The sequence below is a fragment of the Eschscholzia californica genome, unplaced genomic scaffold, assembly GCF_041429995.1.
Source record: "Eschscholzia californica isolate CP2 unplaced genomic scaffold, dmEscCali1.0.p SCAF_5, whole genome shotgun sequence".
NCBI classification, from domain to species: domain Eukaryota; kingdom Viridiplantae; phylum Streptophyta; class Magnoliopsida; order Ranunculales; family Papaveraceae; genus Eschscholzia; species Eschscholzia californica.
In genome coordinates, this window is record NW_028238472.1 from 10,938,069 (window position 1) to 10,962,623 (window position 24,555).

Consider the following 24,555-nt stretch of genomic DNA (forward strand, 5'->3'; position numbering starts at 1 on the left):
TGGTTGTTCTAATGAATCGTTTGTTAGAAGATACACTACAGATTCAAGTTTTATGAATATATGAATTTGTTGATCAGCAAGTTTTATTTACTCGGATGGAAAAAAAGTGGTGAAGAAAGAGGAAAAGGAAAAAAAAAGTGAAATTATGAAATCAGATGGATTGATGGTAAAAATTTCGTATATACAGGGAGAGATCAATACTAGTAAAGCAAGGAAAGTTCTTGGGTGGAAACCAAAAGTTGGCTTTAAGCAATTTGTGAAGATATAAACGTGTGCAAACTAAGTTTGCAATGTCACAAATACAAACTGAGTTGGCAATGTGCGACAATGCAAACGCACATGCAAACGCAGTCAGCAAAATCGCAAATGCAAACTCAGTTTGTAATATCGCAAATGCAAACTCAGTTGGCAATATCGCAAATGCAAACACATGTTTGCAGAACAGATTGTTGCAAACACGTTTGCAGAAAAACGTGAAAGAAAAAAACGTCGTTTTTTCTGGGTTTTTTTTTTTGAAAAAAAGTATTGAAAGTGGATCTTGTTGGAAAGCTAATGAAAAATCATTTCTAAATATATAATTTTTATAAAAATCCGACATCTGAAACAAAAGTTATATCAATTTAAAGTTTAAAGAAAAATAAAAGAATTTAGTTACACAAATTGACAAAAGGAGTATTTTGGTATTTGCACACTTTTTTACCTGAATAATAATTTTCAAATGTTTTGTGCTTTTTGTGAGAACTATAACTTTGATAGTTCTATAAAGACTAACTTGATATTAAAGAAGAAGAATGCTAGGGAAGTAAAGAAGATTGTAGAGATTAATTCTTCTCTGTATATTGATTACATTCAGGTTTACATGTATTTATAGGAATAGAAAAACCTAATTAGGGTAAATATATATGATTACATACAATAAAAGATACTTGCTAATCTTAATTACAAAGAGGAGGTGGAACCGGTGGGACCCATTATAGACCCGACCGGGTCGGTCGTGGATGGTATATGGATCGGGTGGCCGATCCATATCCATTACTCTAACACTCCCCCTCAAGTTGGAGCTGGAATGCTAATGAGGCCCAACTTGCCAATAGTATTGCGGAAGGCTTCTGCACCAAGTGGCTTCGTAAAGATATCTGCTAGTTGTTCCGAAGAGGGAGTGAATTGCGGAGAGATTAACTTTCCTTTAATCTTCTCACGAACCAAGTGACAGTCAATTTCTATGTGCTTGGTCCGTTCGTGAAAAACTGGATTTTCTGCAATGTGAAGTGCAGCCTTATTGTCACAATGGACTGGCATAGGAGAAGAATGATTAATGCCGAGATCAGAGAGAAGTGATTTGAGCCATTGAAGCTCACAAGTTAGAGTAGCAAGGGCCCGATATTCGGCTTCCGCAGAAGATCAGGCTATTGTGTGTTGCTTTTTAGATTTCCAAGAAAGCGGACTGGAACCAAGCATGGTGACATAACCGGTGGTAGAACGACGGGTTGTCGGGCATCCAGCCCAATCAGAGTCACAAAATCCAGAGATAAGTGGCTTGCTAGAGGAAGACAGAAGAATGCCTTTCCCTATGGAGCCCTTGAGATAGCGAAGAACGCGATAAGCAGCGTCTAAGTGAGCGGAGCGTGGGTCCTGCATGAACTGACTAAGACTGTTAACAGCATAGGTGATATCAGGACGGGTGACGGTTAAATAGATAAGTCGGCCAATGAGGCGGCGATATACGGAGGGGTCCTGGAGTGGAACACCATCGGTGGGACTAAGCTTCAACTTCTGATCCATGGGAAATGGGGAAGTCTTGGAGGCTGTAAAGCCAGAATCTTTGAGGATGTCTACAATATACTTTCGTTGACAGAGAAATATACCTTTGGAAGAGCGAGAGACCTCAATCCCTAAAAAGTACTGAAGGCGGCCAAGATCCTTCATTGAGAAGGTTGACTGGAGGAAACGTTTGAGAGAGGAAATTGCGGCATCATTATTTCCTGTAATGATGATGTCATCAACATAGACCAGCACATATAATGAGGTGGTCGAATTTTGATAAGTGAAAAGTGAGTAGTCAGACAGGGATTGAACAAAGCCCCGTTTGAGAAGGACGGAAGAAAACTTTGAAAACCACTGACGAGATGCCTGTTTGAGGCCGTAAAGAGATTTGTTAAGGCGACAGACCCTTGTTTCTCCTTTAGGAGAGAATCCAGGTGGTAATTTCATGAATACTTCTTCATCTAGGTCTCCTTGGAGGAAAGCGTTGTTAACATCGAGCTGATGAAGGGACCAGCCTTTGATAGCTGCGATAGAAAGGAGTACTCGAACGGTGACTAATTTTGCGACCGGAGCAAATGTGTCATTGTAATCAAGTCCTTCGACCTGGGTGTATCCCTTAGCGACTAGACGGGCTTTATACCGTTCAATGGACCCATCAGCCCGAAATTTGATCTTATAGACCCATTTACATCCAATGGGTTTCTTACCATTGGGCAGATGAGTTAGGGTCCAAGTGTTATTTGATTGGAGAGCCTTTATCTCATTAGCCATAGCTTCTCTCCAATGAGGTGAAGTCATGGCCTGAGTAAAGGAGGTAGGCTCGGAATGAGATAGAACCGAAGTTAAGAAGACTTTATGAGAAGGAGAAAAGGAGTCAACGGATAAAAAATCAGTGAGCGGATAAGGAGTATCTGATGTAGAATATAAAAATGGGAAGGAAACATTGTTACAATCATAATCCGCAAGATGAGCCGGAGGACGGCGATTGCGAACCGGACGGACTAGAACGTCAACATTGGCCGGTGTGTCGGCAGAGGCGGAATCGGAAAGAACACGGCCAGGGGTGATCTGGACGGGAGAAGAATCCATGTGGGTGCCTGTAAGATTTTGGCCCGTGGGTGTGTTGACAGGAGCCGAAGCCGAGGGGAACAGAGGAGTGCCTCCAGAGGAGGTGCCCGTAAGATTTCGTATATTAGGTGTGTCGGCAGAAACCGAAGTTGATGAATATGTAGAAGTGCCCCCAGAGGAGGTGCCTGTAGAAATGTCATCAAGAACGGGACCAGGAAGGAGTGAATTTGGACCCGTGAGATACTCCCCCTGTGACCGAACCGAGGAGCTGCCGTTAGATAGTGCGGTAGTGGGCTGAACCGAGACAAGTGGTGCCGATAGAGAAGTACCACCACGGCCAGAAGGGTAGTGAAAGGATCCATCATCCCTAATCGGAAGGAATGGGGCTGATGGTGAAGGAGGAGACCGATCAAATTCTTGCATCGGGAACCGATCTTCTTGAAAGGTGACATTACGAGTCGTAAAAATTTTATGACTTGATAAGTCATAGACACGATATCCCTTTTGTCCGTTAGAATATCCTATAAATATTCCACGTGTAGCACGAGGGTCAAATTTATGTTTTATGTTTGTGTTATGTGCATAACATAAGCAACCAAACACTCGAAGATGATTAAGAGATGGAGGAGAACCGAGAAGAACTTCATGAGGAGATTTTCCTTTAAGTAAGGGGGTTGGGATTTTGTTGATTAGGTAGACGGCCGTAAGAACACATTCCCCCCAAAATTTGAGAGATAAGTGGGCTTGAAAACGTAAAGCCCTAGCCACATCAAGAATGTGACGATGTTTGCGTTCTACCACACCATTTTGTTGAGGTGTGTAAACGCAACTTCTTTGGTGAACGATACCTTTTTTAAGAAAAAGTTGTTGAAGATCACGAGAAAGAAACTCCGAACCATTGTCGGATCGTATTGTTTGTATTTGAGGGAAGAGATTTTCACCATTACCGGAATTAACGTTTGAGATTTTATAGTGAAATTGATTGATTGTGTAATTAATAAAATTAGAGAGAATGGAGAAGGTCTCCGATTTGGAGTGTAGTAAATATACCCAAGTACATCGGGAGAAATCATCAACTATAGTAATGAAGTATCGACATCCGGAGTTAGAGATGACATTAAATGGTCCCCATAAGTCTATGTGGACTAATTCAAAAGGTCGCGTAGTATTTGAAGTACTAGAAGAAAAAGAAAGACGCGGTTGTTTAGATATTGGACAAACATCACACGGAATTTTATTCATTGATCCACTCTTAATACATGGATTTTTAGAAATAATAAAATTAAAACGATCTAAAGAAGGGTGGCCTAAACGCCAGTGCCATAAATTGAAACTACTAGAAGAAATAGGAAAAGTAGAAAATATTCTAGGTTCCGTGCGATAAAAATATAGCCCATCATGAGGATCACCAAGTCCAATCGTCCTTGTCGTTAATGGATCCTGAAAGATACAAGATTTAGAGTCAAAAATAACACTACAATCAAGAGACTTTGTAACTTCAGAAACGGAGATGAGATTGAATTTAAATGATGGTATATGTAAAACATGATGTAGAATAAAAGTTTTACTAAACGGGACGGATCCAATGTGAAGAACATGAGAGCGAGATCCGTCCGGTAATCGAACATAATAATAAGGAGGTGCTTTTCTATAAGAAGAGAAAGATGATAAGTTTGCACAAATGTTTTTAGCGGCACCGGAATCGATGACCCATGGAAGGGAATAAGAGGTGTTACCTGCTAGATTGACGAATGGATTGGTGGTGCCTGCAGCCGAGGTGCCTCCAGCAGCATTGCCTTGTTCGTATAAACGAACAAGGTGATGGTATTGCTCTTGGGTCATGGACGTCGCTGAAGGCGCCCCCTGCTGAGGTGGGTCAGAGCCCGAACCGTTAACCACCGAACCGGCGAGTTGATTGCTTTGCTGACGTGGCGGATAGCCGTGGAGCTTGTAACACGTGGCTTTGAGATGGCCGAGCTGGTGACAGTTATCGCAGTAGGGTCGGGTTCGTTTGGATCGGTTTCGGTCTTGACGACCGGACCGATCGAACCGTCCAACCGAGGACTGTTGCCCGACAGCTAGAGCTGCGGTTTCCGAGCTTTGAAGATCCGAGTTAGTGAGGTTTTGTTGAATCTCCTCCTGCTTGACCATGCTATGAATCTTGAGGACCGATGGAAAAGGGTCCATTAGTAGTATTTGACTCCGAATAGCAGCAAATCGGTCATGGAGACCTTGAAGGAACTCCATGGCTCGATCTTGATTAGACCTATCAATGAGAGCTTTTCCATGACCACATAAACATGGTTCAATGGCAAGGAGAGATTGAAGCTCATCCTGATGTGATTTGAGAAGAGTAAAATAAGTTGAGACATCCGAACCTTCCTGTTTCAAGGTAGAAATAGCACGCTTAAGTTGAAAGATCTTAGGCGCGTTTGTTTGATGAAATCTTTCATAGAGATTTTGCCAGATTTCTGCAGCAGATTCATCATAAAGAATAGACTGACGGATGTCAGGATTGACTGAATTGACTAACCAACTTGACACAAGGTCATTACATCTCTCCCATGCATGTAAATCAATGGGAGTTGTTGGTTTTTGAATTGAACCATCAACAAATCCGAGCTTATCTTTTGCTCGTAAAGCCATCTTCATCCCTCGAGACCAGGAGGCATAGTTATCTCCACTTAAAAGAGGGGTAATCAGAATGGTGGTGGGTGAATCAGAATGATGAATTCCAAACAAAGAAGAGGAGTTTGGTGGAGTACCAGGAGTATATTCAGAACTAGCATCAGTAGTCATTATGAAATAAGAGAAGCAAAAAATCAATTATTTTCAAAAAAAAAATTTTATGGCTCTTATACCATGTGAGAACTATAACTTTGATAGTTCTATAAAGACTAACTTGATATTAAAGAAGAAGAATGCTAGGGAAGTAAAGAAGATTGTAGAGATTAATTCTTCTCTGTATATTGATTACATTCAGGTTTACATGTATTTATAGGAATAGAAAAACCTAATTAGGGTAAATATATATGATTACATACAATAAAAGATACTTGCTAATCTTAATTACAAAGAGGAGGTGGAACCGGTGGGACCCATTATAGACCCGACCGGGTCGGTCGTGGATGGTATATGGATCGGGTGGCCGATCCATATCCATTACTCTAACACTTTTCTACTCAGTTTCAATATTATTTTGACCTTTCTAGAAATTATCCCTTTCTTAATGTTGGTAGTGAACATTTCCATTAAATATTGGGGGATATTGGGACATGACTAGCTGTGAACCTAAATATTTTCTGAAAACGCCACGATTGCTAAATAGTGGTACCCGAGATTTTGGATGGGAGAATATAACAAAAATAGAGACCAATTTACTCATCCTACATATAGGGTTAACAACGACCATTGTTGATGTATACGTGTGGTGGAATAGGAATTATATTGGGATGCTGCAAAATAAGGATTAAGAAAATCATAAACAGCTAGGTCCAATAAGAAAAAATAGATTGTCATTTTAAGGGTTATTTCTCAAATGGCCCCCAACTTTGTGACCAGCTTCCTGCCTGACCCCCTAGATTAGCAAAAATACCCATATGACCCCCTTTTTCAGTTATCTTTAACTTTCCGTTACTCTCTCTCCTCCATCTCTTTTCTCTCTCTACCACATCATCTGTTACGCCACCTCATCACCTTCCGCGGTGAAGGTCGCCGGCCGGCGACCTTCAAACATAAAAAAAAAAAAACCTCTCTCCAAAAAATAAAATTTCTCTCTCTCTCTCTCCTTTTTTTCTCTCTATAGATCTGGTTCTTCATTTTGAAGAACCGGATCTGGACCTTGAAGAAGGTCTGATTTCAGACCTCCTTTAAGGTCTGTTCGGACCTTGAAGTTGGCCTGAAACAGACCTTAAAGGAGGTCTGTTTTAGGCCTCCTTCAAGGTCTGTTCGGACCTTGAAGGAGACTTGAAACAGACCTCCTTCAAGGTCCAGTTCTGGTTCTTCAAGATGAAGAACCAGATCTAGAGAGAAAAAAAAAATTTGGAGAGAGAGAGGAGAGAGGAAAAAAAGTTTTTTTTGTTTTTATGTTTGAAGATCGCCGGTTGGAAAATTGGCCGGCCGGCGACCTTCACCGGAGAAGATGATGAGGTGGCGTAATAGATGATGTGGCAGAGAGAGAAAAAGAGATGGAGGAGAGAGAGTAACGGAAAGTTAAAGATAACTGAAAAAGGGGGCCATATGGGTATTTTTGCTAATCTAGGGGGCAGGCAGGAAGCTGGTCACAAAGTTGGGGGCCATTAGGGAAATAACCCTTATTTTAATTAGGAAGTTCCTAAATTTAACACTTTCAACGGTCACAAGAGAGTTACTAAATTTTGTTCCAAAATTAGAAACTTCTTATAAGTAGAGAAGATCTTTCTTTCCGAGAATTAGAAAGTCGGTTTTTCCCACAATTAGTATATATAATTGCATCTGGAGTTCTCTTTAATTAACAGTAATATCAATCTTGTTACTGTAGAAAGAGAAACAGAGGAGGCGAGAGAAACAGGAAGAAAGATTGAGTTAGAGAGAGAGATAGTGAGAACCCTAGTAGTTCTATCATGGCTGATCAAAGTGAATTTGTAATTGCAATGGAGATTGCTAGATTGAAGGCAAAACTTATTAGACACTTGGGCCCATCATCCGAAGAAGAAGAAGAAGGAGGTATGTCGTCTTTCGTGGATCAAATCATGAATTTAAACTCCAAGATAAGATTGTTAGAGGATAAATTAATACTATATTCTCCTGAGGGAAGAATCAGTTCAGAGACTGAAACAATTATTCTGACTGAATGGCATAGATTGTTAAATGAAAACCCCAATTCTGATAATGGGTTTGAAAGATTACTTACAAAGGTATTGATTCTAGATAGTGGGGAGATTTGTTCAGTTTGTTTAGATGAAATCAAAGTTGAAGAAGAAGCAAGAGTAACTGAGTGTTCTCATATGTTTCATATCAATTGTATATCTAAGTGGATGAACAAGAAACTGACGTGCCCACTTTGTAGACATGATATGAGAATCAAGATGGTCAAGAATCAATCCAAAAGAAGAAGATTAAACAACAACTCTAAGAACTAGTTCTATTTGTTCGGCTGCCTGTTCAAAAACCTCGAGAACCGCTGGGGTCTAGGGTTGTACTTACAAAGAAGAGTGTTATGGAACACTAAAGGTTCACACGACGTTAGAAAGAATACAATCGCTATGAAGAAACAGAAGATTTAAGTAATATAGTTCGATTTTTTTATGTATCAAGTTAGACTTTTGAATTTAGAAAAATTGTTAAATTCCAATGTTAAAGAGATTTTAAGTTTTTTAAGACTATATTTTTGTAGATTCATTATTCTGTTTATAAATATTGTTGAAAGAAAGTTTACTTCTCTGGATGATTGAAATTTTAGGTTTATTGCCCTTCCAGCCCTGATAAAATGCTCGGCTACAATTTTAGGTTGAAATTGCTGTGTTATCTACCATTCCCGATTTGTTTTTGTTCAACTCTTATAGATGACTCATTTGGGTCTATTCGAGTCTATTTTGGTCTGAAGAATAGGGGTAACTATTAAGAATTGTCAAAAATATTATCTCTCAATTACCTAAAATGCTTCATATAACAAAATTCTTCACTTCATCTCTAGTTTCAGTTTTACATTGAAAATTTGAAGTCCTCTCTGGAATTTCAAAGATACATCCTCACATCCTGTAATATTACCTAGGGGTACAGTCTCATATACTGCTTCTTTGGGTTACTTCTCGTTTCTCAATCATCGCTTCTTGGAGCTTCATCCGATTTGCAACTCTAATATCAAGAATACTAGGCGGCATTGGTTCAAGTGAGCCATGAACTTCAACCAACTGAAAAATTTCTTGCTTTGATAGATTTTTCTTCTCTATGAGTTTATCAACCATAGCATTCATCAGTTCACGGTTTCGTAATAGAATCTGTAAATAGATCAAAAGATATCGAATGGACAAGTATTAGTAATGCATTTTGAAGTGGTTACTAGTTAAAGCTTCTACATTCTTCATTAGCAATTAGGTTACCTCTTTCGCCCGTTGATAACACGCATTAAGAATTCGCAAGGCCTCCAAATCGATCTCCTGATAATATCATTGAAAAAGTGTTACAACAATAAAAAGGAAATAGGTATAATGAGTGAAACAAGGATATTGCTTTTTATTATTTTTATGAATGAGATAAAAAAACTCTGGATACTTGTCAGATACTTGCATCACTTCAGTGGTAAAAGATGAAACATTTTTTGGAACTTATAAACAAAAGCACACTACGGTCATAGAAAATAAGAACCGTAAGATGAGATAATATATGTATACGGCCGAATCTCCATATTGGGGTTTCTTAGGTTGATGACTAGACATATCTGGAACCTCATAACAGTGTTGGATACCAGAGATTAATAAGCTATAGTAAGAGAAGCATAAAATTTGGAATAAATGAAGTATATCATACATTAAGTCGATCAGCAACCCAAAAGTCAGATAACCCATGATGTTTCTCGGAGAGACCTCCTAGAACCAAGCTCCTCGCTGCTGATCTAGCATTATCTCCTGTTTCTGCCCAAATTGTGCTTAACTGAAATATTTGATCATGTCATAAAATATCCTGTTATGGTATCTCTGAATTACAGAAAACAGGATGCCGAGATGAAATTTTATCCCACCTGATCCTTGCCATACCAAATCTCGTCCGCTGCTCGTGGTGCTACTTGAACAGTTATGTGATCCAGAAGTGACTGCCGACTACATAGACAAATTTTTTTTTTTGAGAAAAAAAACTTTGAAAACCACTAGGTAAGCGAATGAACTGGCATGAAATTTCTAATAAGAAAACCTAAATGTGGTAGACATGCATCATGAGCACCCCATTTGATAATGGCCTTCTCTTATTGCTGTTCTCTATAGGAAATTTAGACGTTAGAACGTTCAGATATTCCCATACCTAAGCATTCCTTCATTAAATTTCAAGTGATCCATCTTTACTCGAACATAACCCAATTCTCTTCCCGCCCTAGGCGAAATTGTGACCTATGCAAAAGAGAATGGTTCTAGTTAAATTGATTGAGAAGCATGAGAGCTTTCGATACCAAACAATAAGTCAATATATATATATACATATGTACAATGGAGTTGAGTTCAGGACTGTACAAACTCAATATTCTTTAGATCTGGAAAGTTGACGGCTACTACAGCCATAGCAGCTTCATTGAGAGCAAGTCGCTTCCACATTTCTACACTTCTATCCTTTCTATCGAGTGTTCCTCTTTCTTCTATTTGTGCAGCTTGTAACAAATCATCAGTGGTGATCTGCACAAAAAAGCAAGAACTTTTAAGAAAATGGGGTGACCAAAAATGGGCTGAATCGCTTGAACCAGACCAGAACGACCAAAACCAAACCCTTTCCTGGCCGAACCAAACCAAATTTCTTCAATTTGCTTAAACTATGGCTGGAGTCTTTTGAACCCACTCAAACAGAACCAACCAATCCTATGTCATAAATTAGTACAAAATTATATTTTTACTAGTTTATAATACTTTTAATGATTTAAAATTTCCTCATAAAGTTAAGTCGTCTCAGCATTGTATGACTATATTGCTTTGTAATGATAATATCTTCTTAAATAAGAGAATGAGATAAGTCACTAGGTGAAATTCATATAGTCATCATACGAATTTTAAGAAGAATTAAACGTTTCGAAATAATTATTTTCAATTGGTTGGACCAACCAACCGATGCGAGTCGAACCAAACTAGACCGAACTGTGAGAATAGTCCCACATGGGAGAATGGGTAACTAGCAACCAAGAATATAAAGTATAGGTCCTCTCCACTCATTGCCAATTGGTTTTGAGTTGGATGACCACAAACTTAACATGGTATCAGAGCTAGGCCCACACGTGATAGGCTTAAAAGCCACACGTGCTCCACGTCACCCGTAAAGAAAAAAAGCACACGTGTTAGGCTCAAAGAACGCCACACGTGAGGGGGCGTGTGAGAATAGTCCCACATGGGAGAATGGGTAACTAGCAACCAAGAATATAAAGTATAGGTCCTCTCCACTCATTGCCAATTGGTTTTGAGTTGGATGACCACAAACTTAACACGAACTTCATCCGCCAAAGCTTTACTTCGTTCGGCTTTAGTTGAGACGAAAATGGTCAGCAACCCACGATGCTCACCACAAATTATCTCAATCAAGTAAACTATAGGAATCATTCGAAATAGCTAAGCACGGGCAATATAAACACAGATACCAATCTCAAATGAGAATCGCTCACCAGATGTACTGTGTACTCCATCTTATAATATTTAAATTCTAACGGATATTTTCATAAAGTTTAAGCTTATAAAGGCTAGAGAATAGAGAAAATGAACGTCGATATTTATTAAGGCTAGCAACAAAATGAGGACAGAAGAGAAAAAAAAAGAACATGAAAGTAACCTGAAAAAGGACAGAAGGTTTTATAGCTTTAAGATGTGGGTCTATGAGACCTTGAGTTTATTTTTAAGGGAGGGAAGACCAAAAAACAAAGGACGAGCTCAAGGATGTAACATGTAGGATGATGTTCTGAATAAGAGCTCCTTCATTGATGTTATAAAAGATGAACTTACTTTAGATAAATACACTCTATTCTACAAAAAGCATGTCGTACCTCAGGTCTTCCATCACGCATCATGTTAATGGCAGCAACCTCAATAATATTAGCTAGCTCAGCTCCAACCATTCCCTCCGTCATACTAGCAACTGCCATATAATCCACATCTTCAGCCATTGGCTTCTTACGAGCGTGAACCTGTCATCACCAACATAATAGAAATACCTTTAGCTGCAAAATCATGGCATGGGTAAAAAATTAGAAAATTAGTTACAAACTTAGCTAAGAATTAATACCTTAAGAATCTCGATTCGGCCTATAAGACCGGGTTTGGGGATGTAAATTTTTCGATCAAATCTTCCAGGTCTCACAAGTGCTGGATCAAGGATATCTGGTCTATTTGTAGCTGCAATTGTGATGACATTTCCTCTTCCCTCAAACCCATCCAAGCATACAAGGAGCTAAAATTTTACCAGAAGAACCGTAGCATGTTAAAATGTAATTTAATGAAACGAAAACTGGAAGGGCTATTGATAATTTGTAGTTTATTAAACCCTAAACCCCCAGCTGACCTGGTTAAGAGTAGCATCACGCTCTTGTCCACCGGAACCCTTAATCAGACCACGTTCTCTACCAACAGCATCAAGTTCATCAATGAAGACAACTGATGGTGCCTACACAAGTAAAAGGAGTCAGACTATCATTTTCAAAAATCTCTAGCTTCCAGAGACATATAGAGAGGAATGTGATAGAGATGTACTAACAAGAAAAACAGAAAAGAATAAACTACAAAAAGTAAAAAACAAAAACTGAGTTCCAAGGAGATGATGAAATAAGAACTTTATGTTTTTAAAATGTTTGTATATGTTGGTGCAAGACATTGATATGAGAGAAAAGACGTATTGTTATGAATTATGTGATGACGAATAAGTATGAAAAAGGATAAGAAAGGAGTAAATTGGGGTGGATATAAAGGCTGCGTACATTATCTCTTGCTTCTTGATAAAGTGCTCGCACACGAGACGCACCAACACCAACATAAATTTCCACAAACTGAGAAGCGGAAATCGAGAAGAAATTCACCCCTGCTTCACCAGCTACAGCTTTTGCTAACAGTGTCTTCCCCACTCCAGGAGGTCCGCAAAGAAGTATACCACCTGAAAGATAAAAAGATCATATGAAATAGATTCAGAAAAGGAAAAACAAGCAATCAGATTCATTTATAACTCACTGACCAAAGAAGTTTGTATCCTCGAATATATCTTGAAACATCAAGCTAAATTAGCAAAAGCGAACAGCAGTAATATGGATTCTGACTCAATTATAACCAAAGAAACTTGACCTGGGATTTTAACTCCTCTCCTTCTGTACATTTCTCCATGAGTGAAGAACTTGACAACCTCTTCAAGTTCAAGCCGTATTTTTCCAAGTCCTGCAACATCTGTAAACTTCACATCCACACCTCTCTCCTGGTATTGGGGTAACCGCTTATGACGAGCTCGACGAACACGAGCCCCAGATTTCATGAACTGTGTAGCCATTTTAAGATAAGGATTCTTCTCACTTTCACCTTCTTTTTCCTCATTGTCATCATCGGCACCGTCCATTCCATCCATCTCTCTCTCTAATGCCCTCATTTTTTTCCTCTCCTCTGCATCCGCTTTCTCAATTTTCAACCTATCCTCGTAATCCTTTTGTTGTTTTCTATAATTAAGAACAACCACCCTATAAAATACAAAGAAGAAGAAAATCCCAAGACAACCTGCTACATTCTGATCCCGAGCCATATTGGCCCAAACTATAGCCATATGCTGATAATTTTTCCTGGCTTTGCGTAATGATTCCTCATGATTAATCTTTCTCATTTCTTTCCTCCTTTTCCTATCTGCTATCTTCTTCTGATCTTTAATGGCTCTCTCCATCATCTCACGTTCATCCCTCACTCTTGCCAATTCAATCTTCTTTCTCATTTGCAACTCTTTCCGAGCCATTTGAATCTCCAAAGCTCGTTTCGACTGTGGTTTAGACTTCATAAAAGAAAATATGAACTCAGAAACTTTCGACACAACCCCTAAATAAGGAGATGGAATCTCTGGTTTCTTAAGAGGAGGAGTATATGCATTGACACAAACAGAATTCAACTTTAAATTATCCCATGATTCCCAAAACTTCTCATCTCTTTCTATTGTTGGAAGTACAGTTCTTAAAACCCTAGAATCCTCTAAAACAACAAGAACAGAATCTGGTTTTTGCCTCAAATTAGCAGAAGGAAGCTTGATTATATGTTTAAGTTTCCCCTCTTCTTTCAAATTCAATACTTCTGAATAAGGAATTCTATTACTAACAACAGGTAATCCTTGAGACCATGATTTCAATTCTTCAGGTGATAAAGCTTCAATCTTTTTACCTGACCTTTTTTTCTCTGAAACTTTTGCTGCCAAAGCAACTTGAGGTAATGAAGCAGAGATTACTGAAAGGGTTACAGATAATTCAAGTAATTCTAATCCATTTCTCTTCTTCTTTTCTTCATTAGAATCTTCTGGTTTGTTCAAATAACAAGAAATTGACGGAGAAATGTAAAATGATCTTCTATTTGTACGAATTTTAGTTTGATTTCTTAATGGATGAGATTGAAATCTTGATGAACTAAGAAACGAGTAGCAATCCATGAAACTGAATAGTAAAATGGAATAGGATCGAATGTGATACTTACTTCATTGATTGACAGCTAAAAGTAGCAGAACAACTTCAACATTTCACCTATCTTTTCTCACTACGAAATTTGAAATTAGGGTTTTGAAAATTATGTCTTAGTCGAAGTTTGATTTGGGGGAAGAAGAGCTCCGAGGGTCGGAGCTGTGAGAAAGAAGAAGATAAGCAGAAATTGCAGGGAAGTTGGGACTGCTGAAGAAATGGAAGCTATTTCTCAAATCTTTTAAGGGCACCCTCAACCTTGTTCTAGGCCCTTACATAGTACGACTTGTGAGATTTTCGAACATCATAGCCCTAAGCCCGTTCGCAACTTGTGAGACTTTCGGATATCATGGTTAGTTGATGACTCGTGCGACTTTCGGACATAACCCATTGATGACTTGTGCATTTCGGACATCGAGTCTTAGAAGTCGAAGTGTGGATTCGTGTGTGATTAAAGTGGAATCGACTAGTGCGGAATTGGACCGGACTAAGCTGACCCAGACTCTGTGGAGCCAGCTTTAGGGAGGGCAGTGGCCCGCCTAACCCCGTATGCAGAAAGAGAGCCAGTCAGGGCCAATCTAGGCGCACCAAGGTGGTTCACCCAGCCTAGGGAGAGCACATGGCGAATCACACACTTGACATTGATCTCCTGGGCCATAGCCCCATGATTGCCCTCTCCCTGCTCAACTACTAGCTTTCCTTTCTTCCTAGAGGGAGAGGGTTATTGATTGTTTTAGAATGGCCGCGGCTTTGGGGCATAAAGAAAAATCTCCGGGGAATAAAGACTTAGTCAATTGAATTTGACTTGGTGAACATATTTACGTTTCGGCCCAAATATTTATTAAGTTGTCTTTTACCCCATAATCTTCATCTTCACTTCACTTCCACTCCCACCTTCAACTACAATTTTCGCCCACCATCACCACCATCATATCCATCTTTCTCCTCCATTCTCTCCCATCTTCATATTCATCAACAAAACTGTACTTATGTTTTAAAACTGAAATAACACCAAAAGAATTGAAGAACGATGAAAACCCATAGCTAAAGCAGCATGAAAACTAAGATGAATATTTGATTTTTCCACTAATCCCATTAATCATTTTCAAATATAAGTGATGAATGTTTGTTCATGCACCACCATATTCGGATTATTGTCATTGAGGGGATTCATCTTCTCTTTTAGAGAGAGAAAGACATCTTTACCAAGAAGCATAGGTATTCAGTTTTCTCTTTATCTCTCCTACGATTTCTTTTAAATCTCGAGATGATGTAAAATTTGCAACATCGATGAGAAAACGAACCATCGATTTGGTATTCTTCAATTAGGTTAAAAATTCTACAGTCACACTTGATTTTACAATAATTGATGATCTTCTCACACTAAAAATTGATTTTGATCCTTCAAATCTCTCTCCTGAATATCCTTCCCAAAGTTGATGAAGACTTGGCGTCTGAAAAACATCTAAAACTCTGTTAATTCGATGATTCAAAAGAATCCAGTAATCTAATTCGAAATCAGATCTATACCCATTAATTAATTTTTCAAAATAGTTAGAATTTATTGATTAAATTTTTTGTTAATCTTTGTCGTTCATGTAGCGAATTCTAGAGAGAGAAAGAGAGTTGCAAGTGCAATTTTCTAGATACAGGGGCGATTTAGGTTACTGACCTTTCATCGAGCACTTAAAGGACATTTTCCGGTAGCATCTAGAAGAACGATTTCATCATTCTAGCGGATCTCAGCATGGTATCAACTCAGAAAACAACAACTCCTTTAGAATCATAAGCTTTTAAGGTTTATGAATTTAATACACGAAGATGATTTGTTTTTCGAGAGAGAAGATGAGGAAGAGAAGAAGAAGGGAGAGAGAGAGAGAGAAAGGACAATAAAGATATGAATATGGTAGTCGTGACGGTGATAGGAAGCCAGGCAAAGATGAAGATGAAGATTAGGAGGTAAAAGACTACTCAGACTATTTTTGGACCAAAAAATAAATATGTCTCCAAAATCAATCTTGATTGACTAAGTCATTATGCCCCGGAGATTTTTCTTTATTCCCCAAAGCCGCGGCCTTTAGAATAGGAAGAGTAAAAAAGTAATCAAAAACAGTATACAAGAAAGTAATCCAATACCAATGAACAAGACATCTCAAATTGTACTTCTCTATACCATTTCAGACAGAATCCGTAGAAATTTTAAGGTAACAGAAAATGAAAAGCAATTTCTGGTAAAACAACAACCATCACATCAAAAACACATTTTAGCCGTTTTCTTGTACGAGTCAGTCACAATCATCAGATCCCGAACATTAGATCTGCAATTCTAGATACCATTGATTGTGCTGGAGTAGCAATAGCACCACTTGATCGCTGAGAGCCGAGGCTGTTCTGAAGATAAAGTGGGCTCGATGAAGTTCTTGAAGGTACCAATAGTTCCATTGCTCTACTAGAAGAAGATGCTGATGATAGTGGAATCGGCGAAGTCATGAATCCTTGTTTGTTTAGCCCTTCTTCGCTTAGTGCCTGGCGCTGTATTGGATCCAAAGGTTTCACACCCACAATAAGAACTCCGTTAACTTGCATTCCGTTCTTGCTTAGAGCTTTTTGAGCATCATATCGATTCTGTATTCATTAGAGTAAAACCCATCAACAATATCATAATTTACTAACTACTCAAGGCCAAAATAGTGCATACTGCATCCATAATATCCTAATTTTTAGAATCGGATCATTGGAAGAGTAAAAAACTTGAAAACATGTTAAAAGTGTGATGACTAAAGTAAGCTAGATAAGTAAGGAAATACACAAGAATATATAGTTTCAGAAAGAAATGATAAGAAGAAATAACCTGGTAAAGAATGTGCATCCAATTAGCATTACCCGGACCAGGAACATGTTTTAATACCACTCCACATTTTTCAAACTCGCGTAATACGTAATTAGTATCCCCTGGAGAGAATCTGTGCACAAAGAAAACGATACAATGGTATCTCCATTATGAACTGAAAACCGATATAGATATAATATATTGCTTCTAAGCAAAATTAAGTAGACACTTTTAATGCAGATACTAGTTAGTACTTAGTAGTCTAGTAGATCTCGAAACATAATAGTTGCATTCAAGAGTCAAATACCCAGAAGAAGACGGAAACTGCTACCAAGGTACTTAGGTATCAGTCCAATAAGAGGGGAAATATTTTATGGAAAATCTTCCGGTTTCAAGCGGATATAAGTTCTAATTTACAAAAACGATAAAAATGTTACGGCATTGTGCAAACATTGGAAATATTAGCTCATTTTCATAAGGATTATCTACTTGAACGAGAAAAAAGTCGCAAAAACCACTAAAAGGAATTAAGGAACATAAACTTCTGAAGGAAAGTTCTAGTCTATTACATGCTTATAGTTATGGCAAGCCTAGCAAACTAGTTCACCCGTATTTCAACAATCAAGCATTAAAGATGGGTGACTTTTAAGTAGAAATATTAAGCTCAATTTGCGATTCATTTTTAGTCTATATTTCTGGAAGCATATTGTCTTGACCCTCTAGCATCTTCAATTAAAATACTATGAATAAGAAGAAATTTTCATGATATATGACTCTATTTTTTCAAATCAGAAGCCAATTGCAGCCTAATCATTCTATTACTATTTCCTCCTACCATAAACTAAAGACATCGAATATGAGGGTAAACATAGAAATTGAATTATACAGATATAAACAAAAGATACGCATGTGAGAGTAAATATGGAAATTGAATTACACCTAAACAAAAGATATTAAATGTGAGAGTGATTCGATAATAGTTATCATGGAAACTGTACTGTACGCATAAGATATTGAATACGAGGAAAAAATGGAAATTGAACTATACCCATACAAAGAAAAGATATTGAATACGAAAGAAAGAATAGAGATTGAACTATACCCATATACAGTAACCCACTCCTCTTCGTCGAGATTATCAAGAGGAAAACTATTCTTTAGCAATTCTGGTCTTGCAACTTCCCTCGGAGGTGGAAGCGTAATTAAAGCACGAGGCCCAACAACACCATCAACAGGTGATCCTTTCCCGTTGTCATTATCGTTATCATTTTTCACTGGAGTCCACCAATTTGAACTCGCAGGACTCTGTTGCATTTGCTTCCCACCAACAAAATAAGAACTCCCTTCCTCAAATCTACTTTTTAATGGTGTAAGAGATCCCCTTCCAAAATCCCTTACTGGGGTTTTCAAATCCGATTTCCTATCGGAAGATAAAGGGTAATCTGATATTCCAGATTCTGGAGAAAAATCAACACGATCTTCAAGTGTGAACATTGGAGGAGGAGGAACATCATTACTACCGAAATTCTCTCGCCGAAGTGCAGAAACTGCTGCTGCTTGACCTGGTGAACTAAATTTTCCTCTTTGTGCGGAAATCGGAGAAGCTAAATCCTGAAAAAATAACGACTTTCCTCCTGTTCTGGGAGTTTTCTGTACTGTGGTGCTCATTTTTTTAATATACTTTACAACCAAGCAATTGAAAACCCTAGAAAAGATAAGTAAAATGGTTCATAATCAATAGAAAACCCTACTAAAGAACATTTTTGATTTCATGAATTCAAAAGTTCAGTTCGTTTTTGGAACCATCCGCGTTAGAAATCATAAGATAAACGATGAACTAACTTGATAATTCATAAATAAAATAGAATAATTTACCTGAATCTGAGTTTGGAGCTTCTGATCGTTAGGGTTTTCAATCAGGAACTCTTCTCTGTTTTCCCCCCAAAAAGGGTTTTAGACGTAAAGAAAGTGAAGTCAAGTAGAGAATAGAGATGTTTGGTTCGAATTCATAAACTAGGGCAACAACTTGGCGGTGCGGAGTGCCTCCATTTACGAAACGACTACCCATATTTACATGGGCCAAAAATAAAACCCAACTCTTTCTCACCAAAAGGAGATTATGATAGTGAACACTTGTTGGTGGACTTGTTGATACTGTTGATGTAAACTCCAAAATCCTTTAGTCCATTTCTGAAGAAAGAAAAAGAAAATTATAATATCCCATGCTTTGGGAAGTACTACTTTGGTTGCGAGGAATACATTATTGGGTGGAAGAACTGTGAGGGAGTAACATACTTAGACCAAATAAATTCGATCTCAATAATTTAGGGTGAATAGTATAGTTTTTGGCCATCTTCATCTACCACCTCGGGTCGGGCCACCACTTTTACCTCCACTCAATAATTTAGCTGCGCCTAATAATTTAGGGACAATAGAACTTTAGTCAAATCTGATTGACCTAGTCTCGTTGCTCTTTATTTTTTGAGTTATTTCTTTTTTGGCCTCCTACTTTGTGACCAACTTCCTTCTTGGACCCTTATTTTTCATAAATTCAAATATGACCCACTTTTTTAATGAAAATGTCATAACTACCATTCTTATAAATATTTTTTCAAAATAAAATTAATTATAAAACATGAATTTCCACCTCACTTCCACTTCACCTCTATCTCCACCTCACATCTATCTCCACCTCACCTCTCTCTCTCTCCAACTCACCTCTCTCTTCTCCGACGAAGGTCGCAGGCGGGACATATATTTATTATTGTATGTTATCGTTTTATGTTCTGTTATCGTTCTTCTACTGAAATTTTGATTTTATTATTGTATGTCGATGATATTTTGGTAACTAATTCCTCTACTTCTCTCTTACATAAGTATATTGAAAATCTTACATCAAAATTTGAGATGACTGGTCTAGGTGATCTAAGTTACTTTTTGGGTATGGAGGGCTCTCGATTCTGACTCTCTCATCCTCACTCAACATAAGTATACTATTGATTTACTTCGTCGATTTGGTTTATTCGACTCAAAACCAGTGGCCACCCATGTTCTTTCTCGTTTTAAAATGTATAAATTGGATGGAAAACAATTACAAGACCCTCAGATTTTTCGAAGTCTAGTTGGGGCATTGCAATATCTTACCCTCACCAGGCCAGACATTGCATATGTTGTGAATCAAGTATCGAAGTTCATGAGTAATCCTACATCAACAAACTTAATTGCTGCAAAAAGAATTCATCGTTATCTCAAAGGGACTTCTTCTCTTGGTTTTTCTTTCAAGCGAGCTACAACTCTTCCTATCATTGGTTACTCAGGTGCCGGTTGGGCTGGCTCACATGATGACAAAAGGTCAGACAACTAGTTTTGCTATCTTTCTTGGTCCTAATCTGATTGCTTGGGCTTCCGAAACTCAGTCGACTGTTGAGAGATCCTCCACAGAAACAGAGTATAGAGTTGTTGCTCATGCTACTGCTGAATTGATTTGGTTAAAGAATTTGATGATTGAATTAGGATTGTCTCCCTCCACCTCCCAATTGTGTATTGTGATAATATCATCACTACTTATCTAACTATAAATCCTCTTTATCATTCAAAAACAAAACACACAGCAATCGACTTTCATTTTGTTAGAGAACAGGTGAAAAGTGGTGCTTTGAAGGTTCATTACATTCCAGGGGAGTCTTAGATAGCTGACATTTTCACTAAAGGTTTATCTTCTTCAAGGTTTCAAGATCTCAAGTTCAAGATCTCAAGTTCAAGCTCTCTCTTGTTCCTTCTCGTTCGGCTTGAGGGGGGCTGTTAATGTAGATAATATGAATTATATTTACTTTGTATTTATCTTATTTTTAGGGCCATTTGTGTAACTTGTATATCCTCTCTTTTATCTATAAATACAAACATACCCTATTCATTAGGGTATCTTGAGCTGAAACCTTTATATAAAGAAATTTTGATGACTTAAATGATATGTAAAACCTCCCAAAGATTGAAAATTAGTTAAGGAACTTAGAGATGGAGCCCCCAAGAGTGTCATGGCCTATATAAACATAACACATGACAATATCAAACTTAAAAGACGTCAAAAAGAGACAACACAAAACAACAGTCCTAAATAATAACAAGACTAAATCTAAAATATACTCTAATTAAGAAAGAATTTTTAGATATATTACAGATAAGAAAGAATACTCAAATATAAAAAATTAAACAAAATTTTCTAGTTTTTTGGTAACATTTTATGTGTCCATTTATATATATTATTACCTTGTAAATGTCATTTTATTATCTATATAAACAACTCTGATCTGCCCTTAAAAGAAATAGAGACTTTAAGACTTTCAAGGTATCCGATCACTAAGGTTTCTTTTCTCTCCCCATTGTTGGTGTTTTAATGACTACTCCTCCCACCACCACCTCCTTTGATTCTGTCTATCAACTTCTAATGCGGTCATCTCATAACTCTTTATTACCATTGTTCTCTCTCAGCAATCTCGTTCATCTTGTTGCGGTTAAACTTGATCATACAAATTTTCTCCCTCGGAAGACACAAATCGTACCTATTCATGAAGTCTCAAGACTCATTTTATCATATTCCGGATATTGACATTCCTTCACCATAATTTATCCACAATCCTAGCTACCACAAATTCAGAAATATCCAACCCAGCCTTTCACCATTAAAATCGAGTTGATTGGACTTTGATAAGTTGGATTGACACAACCTTGTCACGCTCTGTTCTTCCTCAAACCCCGAAACTTTGATTAGCATCGATGTATACGCTCACTTGAGTCTTTATCTCCCAAAATACTGCACATCAGTCACAATTTCTCCTTCATCTTCAAACAATTCAGAAGAACACCAAGACTATGACTTAATATGTTGGTAAGATTAAAGAGATTGGTGATGTTGTTGGTGCTTCAAATTCCCCTATTCGTGATGTTGAACTCCGTTCTCTGATGACTAAGTTTTGAGTACACATCCTTTGTCACGACGATTGAAATTCATGAGACCCTTTCAACTTTTACTCAACTATTACCATTGTTTTTTATCAAGAAATACGATTGGCCCAATAGGCTAACAACCCTTTGGTTCAGTCGACGACTTTAATGGCTAAGTCTCAACCCTCAATGCCGACTAGCCGACAGAGTCATCAGTCTCGCCAATCTTCATCCTCTCGTGCAGTTATCGTGGTGGACGGACTAGTCGTGGTAGAGGTTGTGGTCGTTCATGTTGGAACTCCAATCTATCAGGCTCATCCAATCAGTCCTCAGAGAAATCAATACTTGGTTCACCTTCAGCTTCATTGCTTGGCCTTAATGTTTGCCAAATTTGTTGGTGTTCAGGTAATTCGGTTCTTTATTGTTACCAACGAGCTAATTAGAACTTTCAGCCCAATGACATGCCTCAAAATATTTCGGCCTACCGACATCAACCTTGTTATGATTCTGGAGTAGATACAGAAATCGGTTCTTCGAGTAAATGGTTGGAGACGCGTTGATGATGACCAACATAACCCCATATTATGGATTTGATCAAGTTTTAGTAAGAAATGGTTCACTATTACCTGTTCATCATACCAGTAACCTTATTCTTAACTCTCCTTCATCTTCCCTAATCTTAAAATATGTTTTTCATGTTTGGGCCATCACTAAAAATCTTCTCTTTATTTCTCCAACTAACTTCTGATATAGATTGTTTCGTAGTATTTGAGTGCCTTTAAAACTCCCCTCTAATAGACATAGAACTATCTCATAATCTAATTAATTAGTGTATTTTTAAGAATAATTCACTCTTAATCATTATCCACAAATTTTGCAAAACATAATGGCTAAATATACATAGGATTCTCAAATGTGGACATGTGGCACACAAAGTCTAAAGAAAAATTAAAAGAAAAGATTAACTTTTTTTTTCACTTTAATTGCCTTTAAAAACCCCCTCTAGTCCCCGGAAATCAAATCAAGACCCATTATTTATCTCTCTTTCTCTTTCTTTCTCTCAAAACACCAAAATCTCACATTCTCTTTCTTTCTATCTTTAGTACTAACCACAATTTGAAGATGGAGGTGAACACAAATTTAGTAGCTAAAAGACTATTGAATATAGCACGCATAGTCTTCTTTATGATCCGAAAGGGTATCTCTAAGAACAACAAATTCATGCTTCATCTTCACCACTTCATGACCAAACCTCGCAAACTAGCCGAGAAAGTCATCGGAAACTTGATGTTCCACCATCAGATCCACCCTTCCCCGGCCACTTGCCGGTCATCATCACGTGCCCCTCACATGTCCTTCATTATCCCAAGAGAATATGAATTCAGTTGCAGCAATAGCCCAGCTAACTTCCCAGTCCGCGTCAGCAACAAAAGGAAAACCAACCGTCACCGTTACCATACTCAATTCCCCCCTTCTTCGAACGCAACGGTAACTAGCGATGACTTAACAACCGTTAGTGCCGTACAGAAAATATTAGATATGTTGAATAATGAAGTAACGGCAGAATCGACGATGAATTCACCTATATTACCTGGATTTGGACGGAGTCCAGCCGTTAGACAATTAAGGATAACGGATTCACCGTTCCCTTTAAAAGACGTTAATGAGACTACCCACTTAGATGAAGATGCTGAAGAGTTTATTAAGAGATTTTACGAGCAACTCCGTATGCAAAATTACAACTGAATTTGCACAAATATCCCGAATATCTCTTTTCAGGCGTCCGAGGTGACCTCGAGATGTGAAATATGTAAGATTGAAAACAGCAACCGTTTAATTTTTAGAAGCAGACTTCTACTTTATAACAGAGCGGTGCTAATATCGTGGTTATACAAAAAATGTAGTGGAGGATAAATCTGAATATTTCTTGGTGCTTTCTATTTTCCTTGATCTTTGCATTTTACCTTGTAAAAAGAAGTATCTTTCAATGTATATTATAATTGAAAGTTATAATGTTTGGTATTTTCATAGTTGGGTAGTGCTACGTTTTCTTGCATTTTTTTACAACAAAGATGGAGGGTCTGCTTCCTTTGCCCTCCACTTACACTTTTTTTTTTTTTTTTTTGAACTTGCCCTCCACTTACATGACAGAAGGAGGGGAGAGATTGGAAATGAACATATTGCCCTCAAACTCATGAATCTCTTTTTGTTTTAGGTGGTCAATATATGGACAATCAAATATCTTATGTGGACAACAATTTTATATGAACAGTAAGGCAAGAAGATATAATCAAGTCGGACTTATTACAAGTAACTGATGCACACTGTCCGCCCATAGTCACAAGTTTGTTCGGGTTTCGCGGGCTTCGAGTGATTCAAGCGTCGGGGAGTTGATATGATCCTCACTTCTCACCAAAATCTCACCACCTTCATTCTCGCAAATTTGATCTTCACTGAACCAATACTCATTTAACACTCAATGATCAAACAAATCAACATAAATTAAACCATATCAAAAATTTATAATCTAATGTTGGAAAAGAAAATCTAACTCTTTATAACTAGGGATTAAACACCCAAATCTTTGAAACCGAATTATAACTTTTTA

General features: G+C 37.8%; 4 protein-coding genes across 4 annotated transcripts; 1 reads left to right on the forward strand and 3 right to left on the reverse strand.

Moving 5' to 3' along the window:
* Positions 1-4,237: 4,237 nt before the first annotated feature.
* Positions 4,238-5,631, reverse strand: LOC147537016 (uncharacterized). Its single transcript, XM_086642723.1, has 2 exons — positions 4,569-5,631; positions 4,238-4,272 (listed from the first exon to the last, which is right to left on the reverse strand). Exons 1-2 carry the CDS (start codon positions 5,629-5,631, stop codon positions 4,238-4,240), a joined length of 1,098 nt encoding a protein of 365 aa, XP_086498849.1.
* A 2,806-nt stretch (positions 5,632-8,437) lies between these two features.
* Positions 8,438-16,107, reverse strand: EMB2083 (AAA-type ATPase family protein). Its single transcript, XM_086639256.1, has 12 exons — positions 15,849-16,107; positions 12,825-15,630; positions 12,467-12,639; positions 12,055-12,156; positions 11,779-11,943; positions 11,540-11,680; positions 10,035-10,193; positions 9,829-9,914; positions 9,551-9,629; positions 9,340-9,462; positions 8,913-8,969; positions 8,438-8,810 (listed from the first exon to the last, which is right to left on the reverse strand). The coding sequence occupies exons 2-12, from the start codon at positions 14,149-14,151 to the stop codon at positions 8,595-8,597; spliced, it is 2,628 nt and encodes an 875-aa protein (XP_086495382.1). The 5' UTR covers positions 14,152-15,630; positions 15,849-16,107; the 3' UTR covers positions 8,438-8,594.
* A 196-nt stretch (positions 16,108-16,303) lies between these two features.
* On the reverse strand, positions 16,304-19,054 carry LOC147537018 (mitotic phosphoprotein N' end (MPPN) family protein). The gene is made up of 4 exons (XM_086639257.1): positions 18,882-19,054; positions 18,109-18,711; positions 17,028-17,139; positions 16,304-16,801 (listed from the first exon to the last, which is right to left on the reverse strand). Exons 2-4 carry the CDS (start codon positions 18,672-18,674, stop codon positions 16,475-16,477), a joined length of 1,005 nt encoding a protein of 334 aa, XP_086495383.1. The 5' UTR covers positions 18,675-18,711; positions 18,882-19,054; the 3' UTR covers positions 16,304-16,474.
* Positions 19,055-22,971: 3,917 nt separating this feature from the next.
* Positions 22,972-23,977, forward strand: LOC147537019 (uncharacterized). The gene has a single exon (XM_086642161.1). The coding sequence runs from the start codon at positions 23,070-23,072 to the stop codon at positions 23,691-23,693; it is 624 nt and encodes a 207-aa protein (XP_086498287.1). The 5' UTR covers positions 22,972-23,069; the 3' UTR covers positions 23,694-23,977.
* The last annotated feature ends 578 nt before the right edge of the window (positions 23,978-24,555 follow it).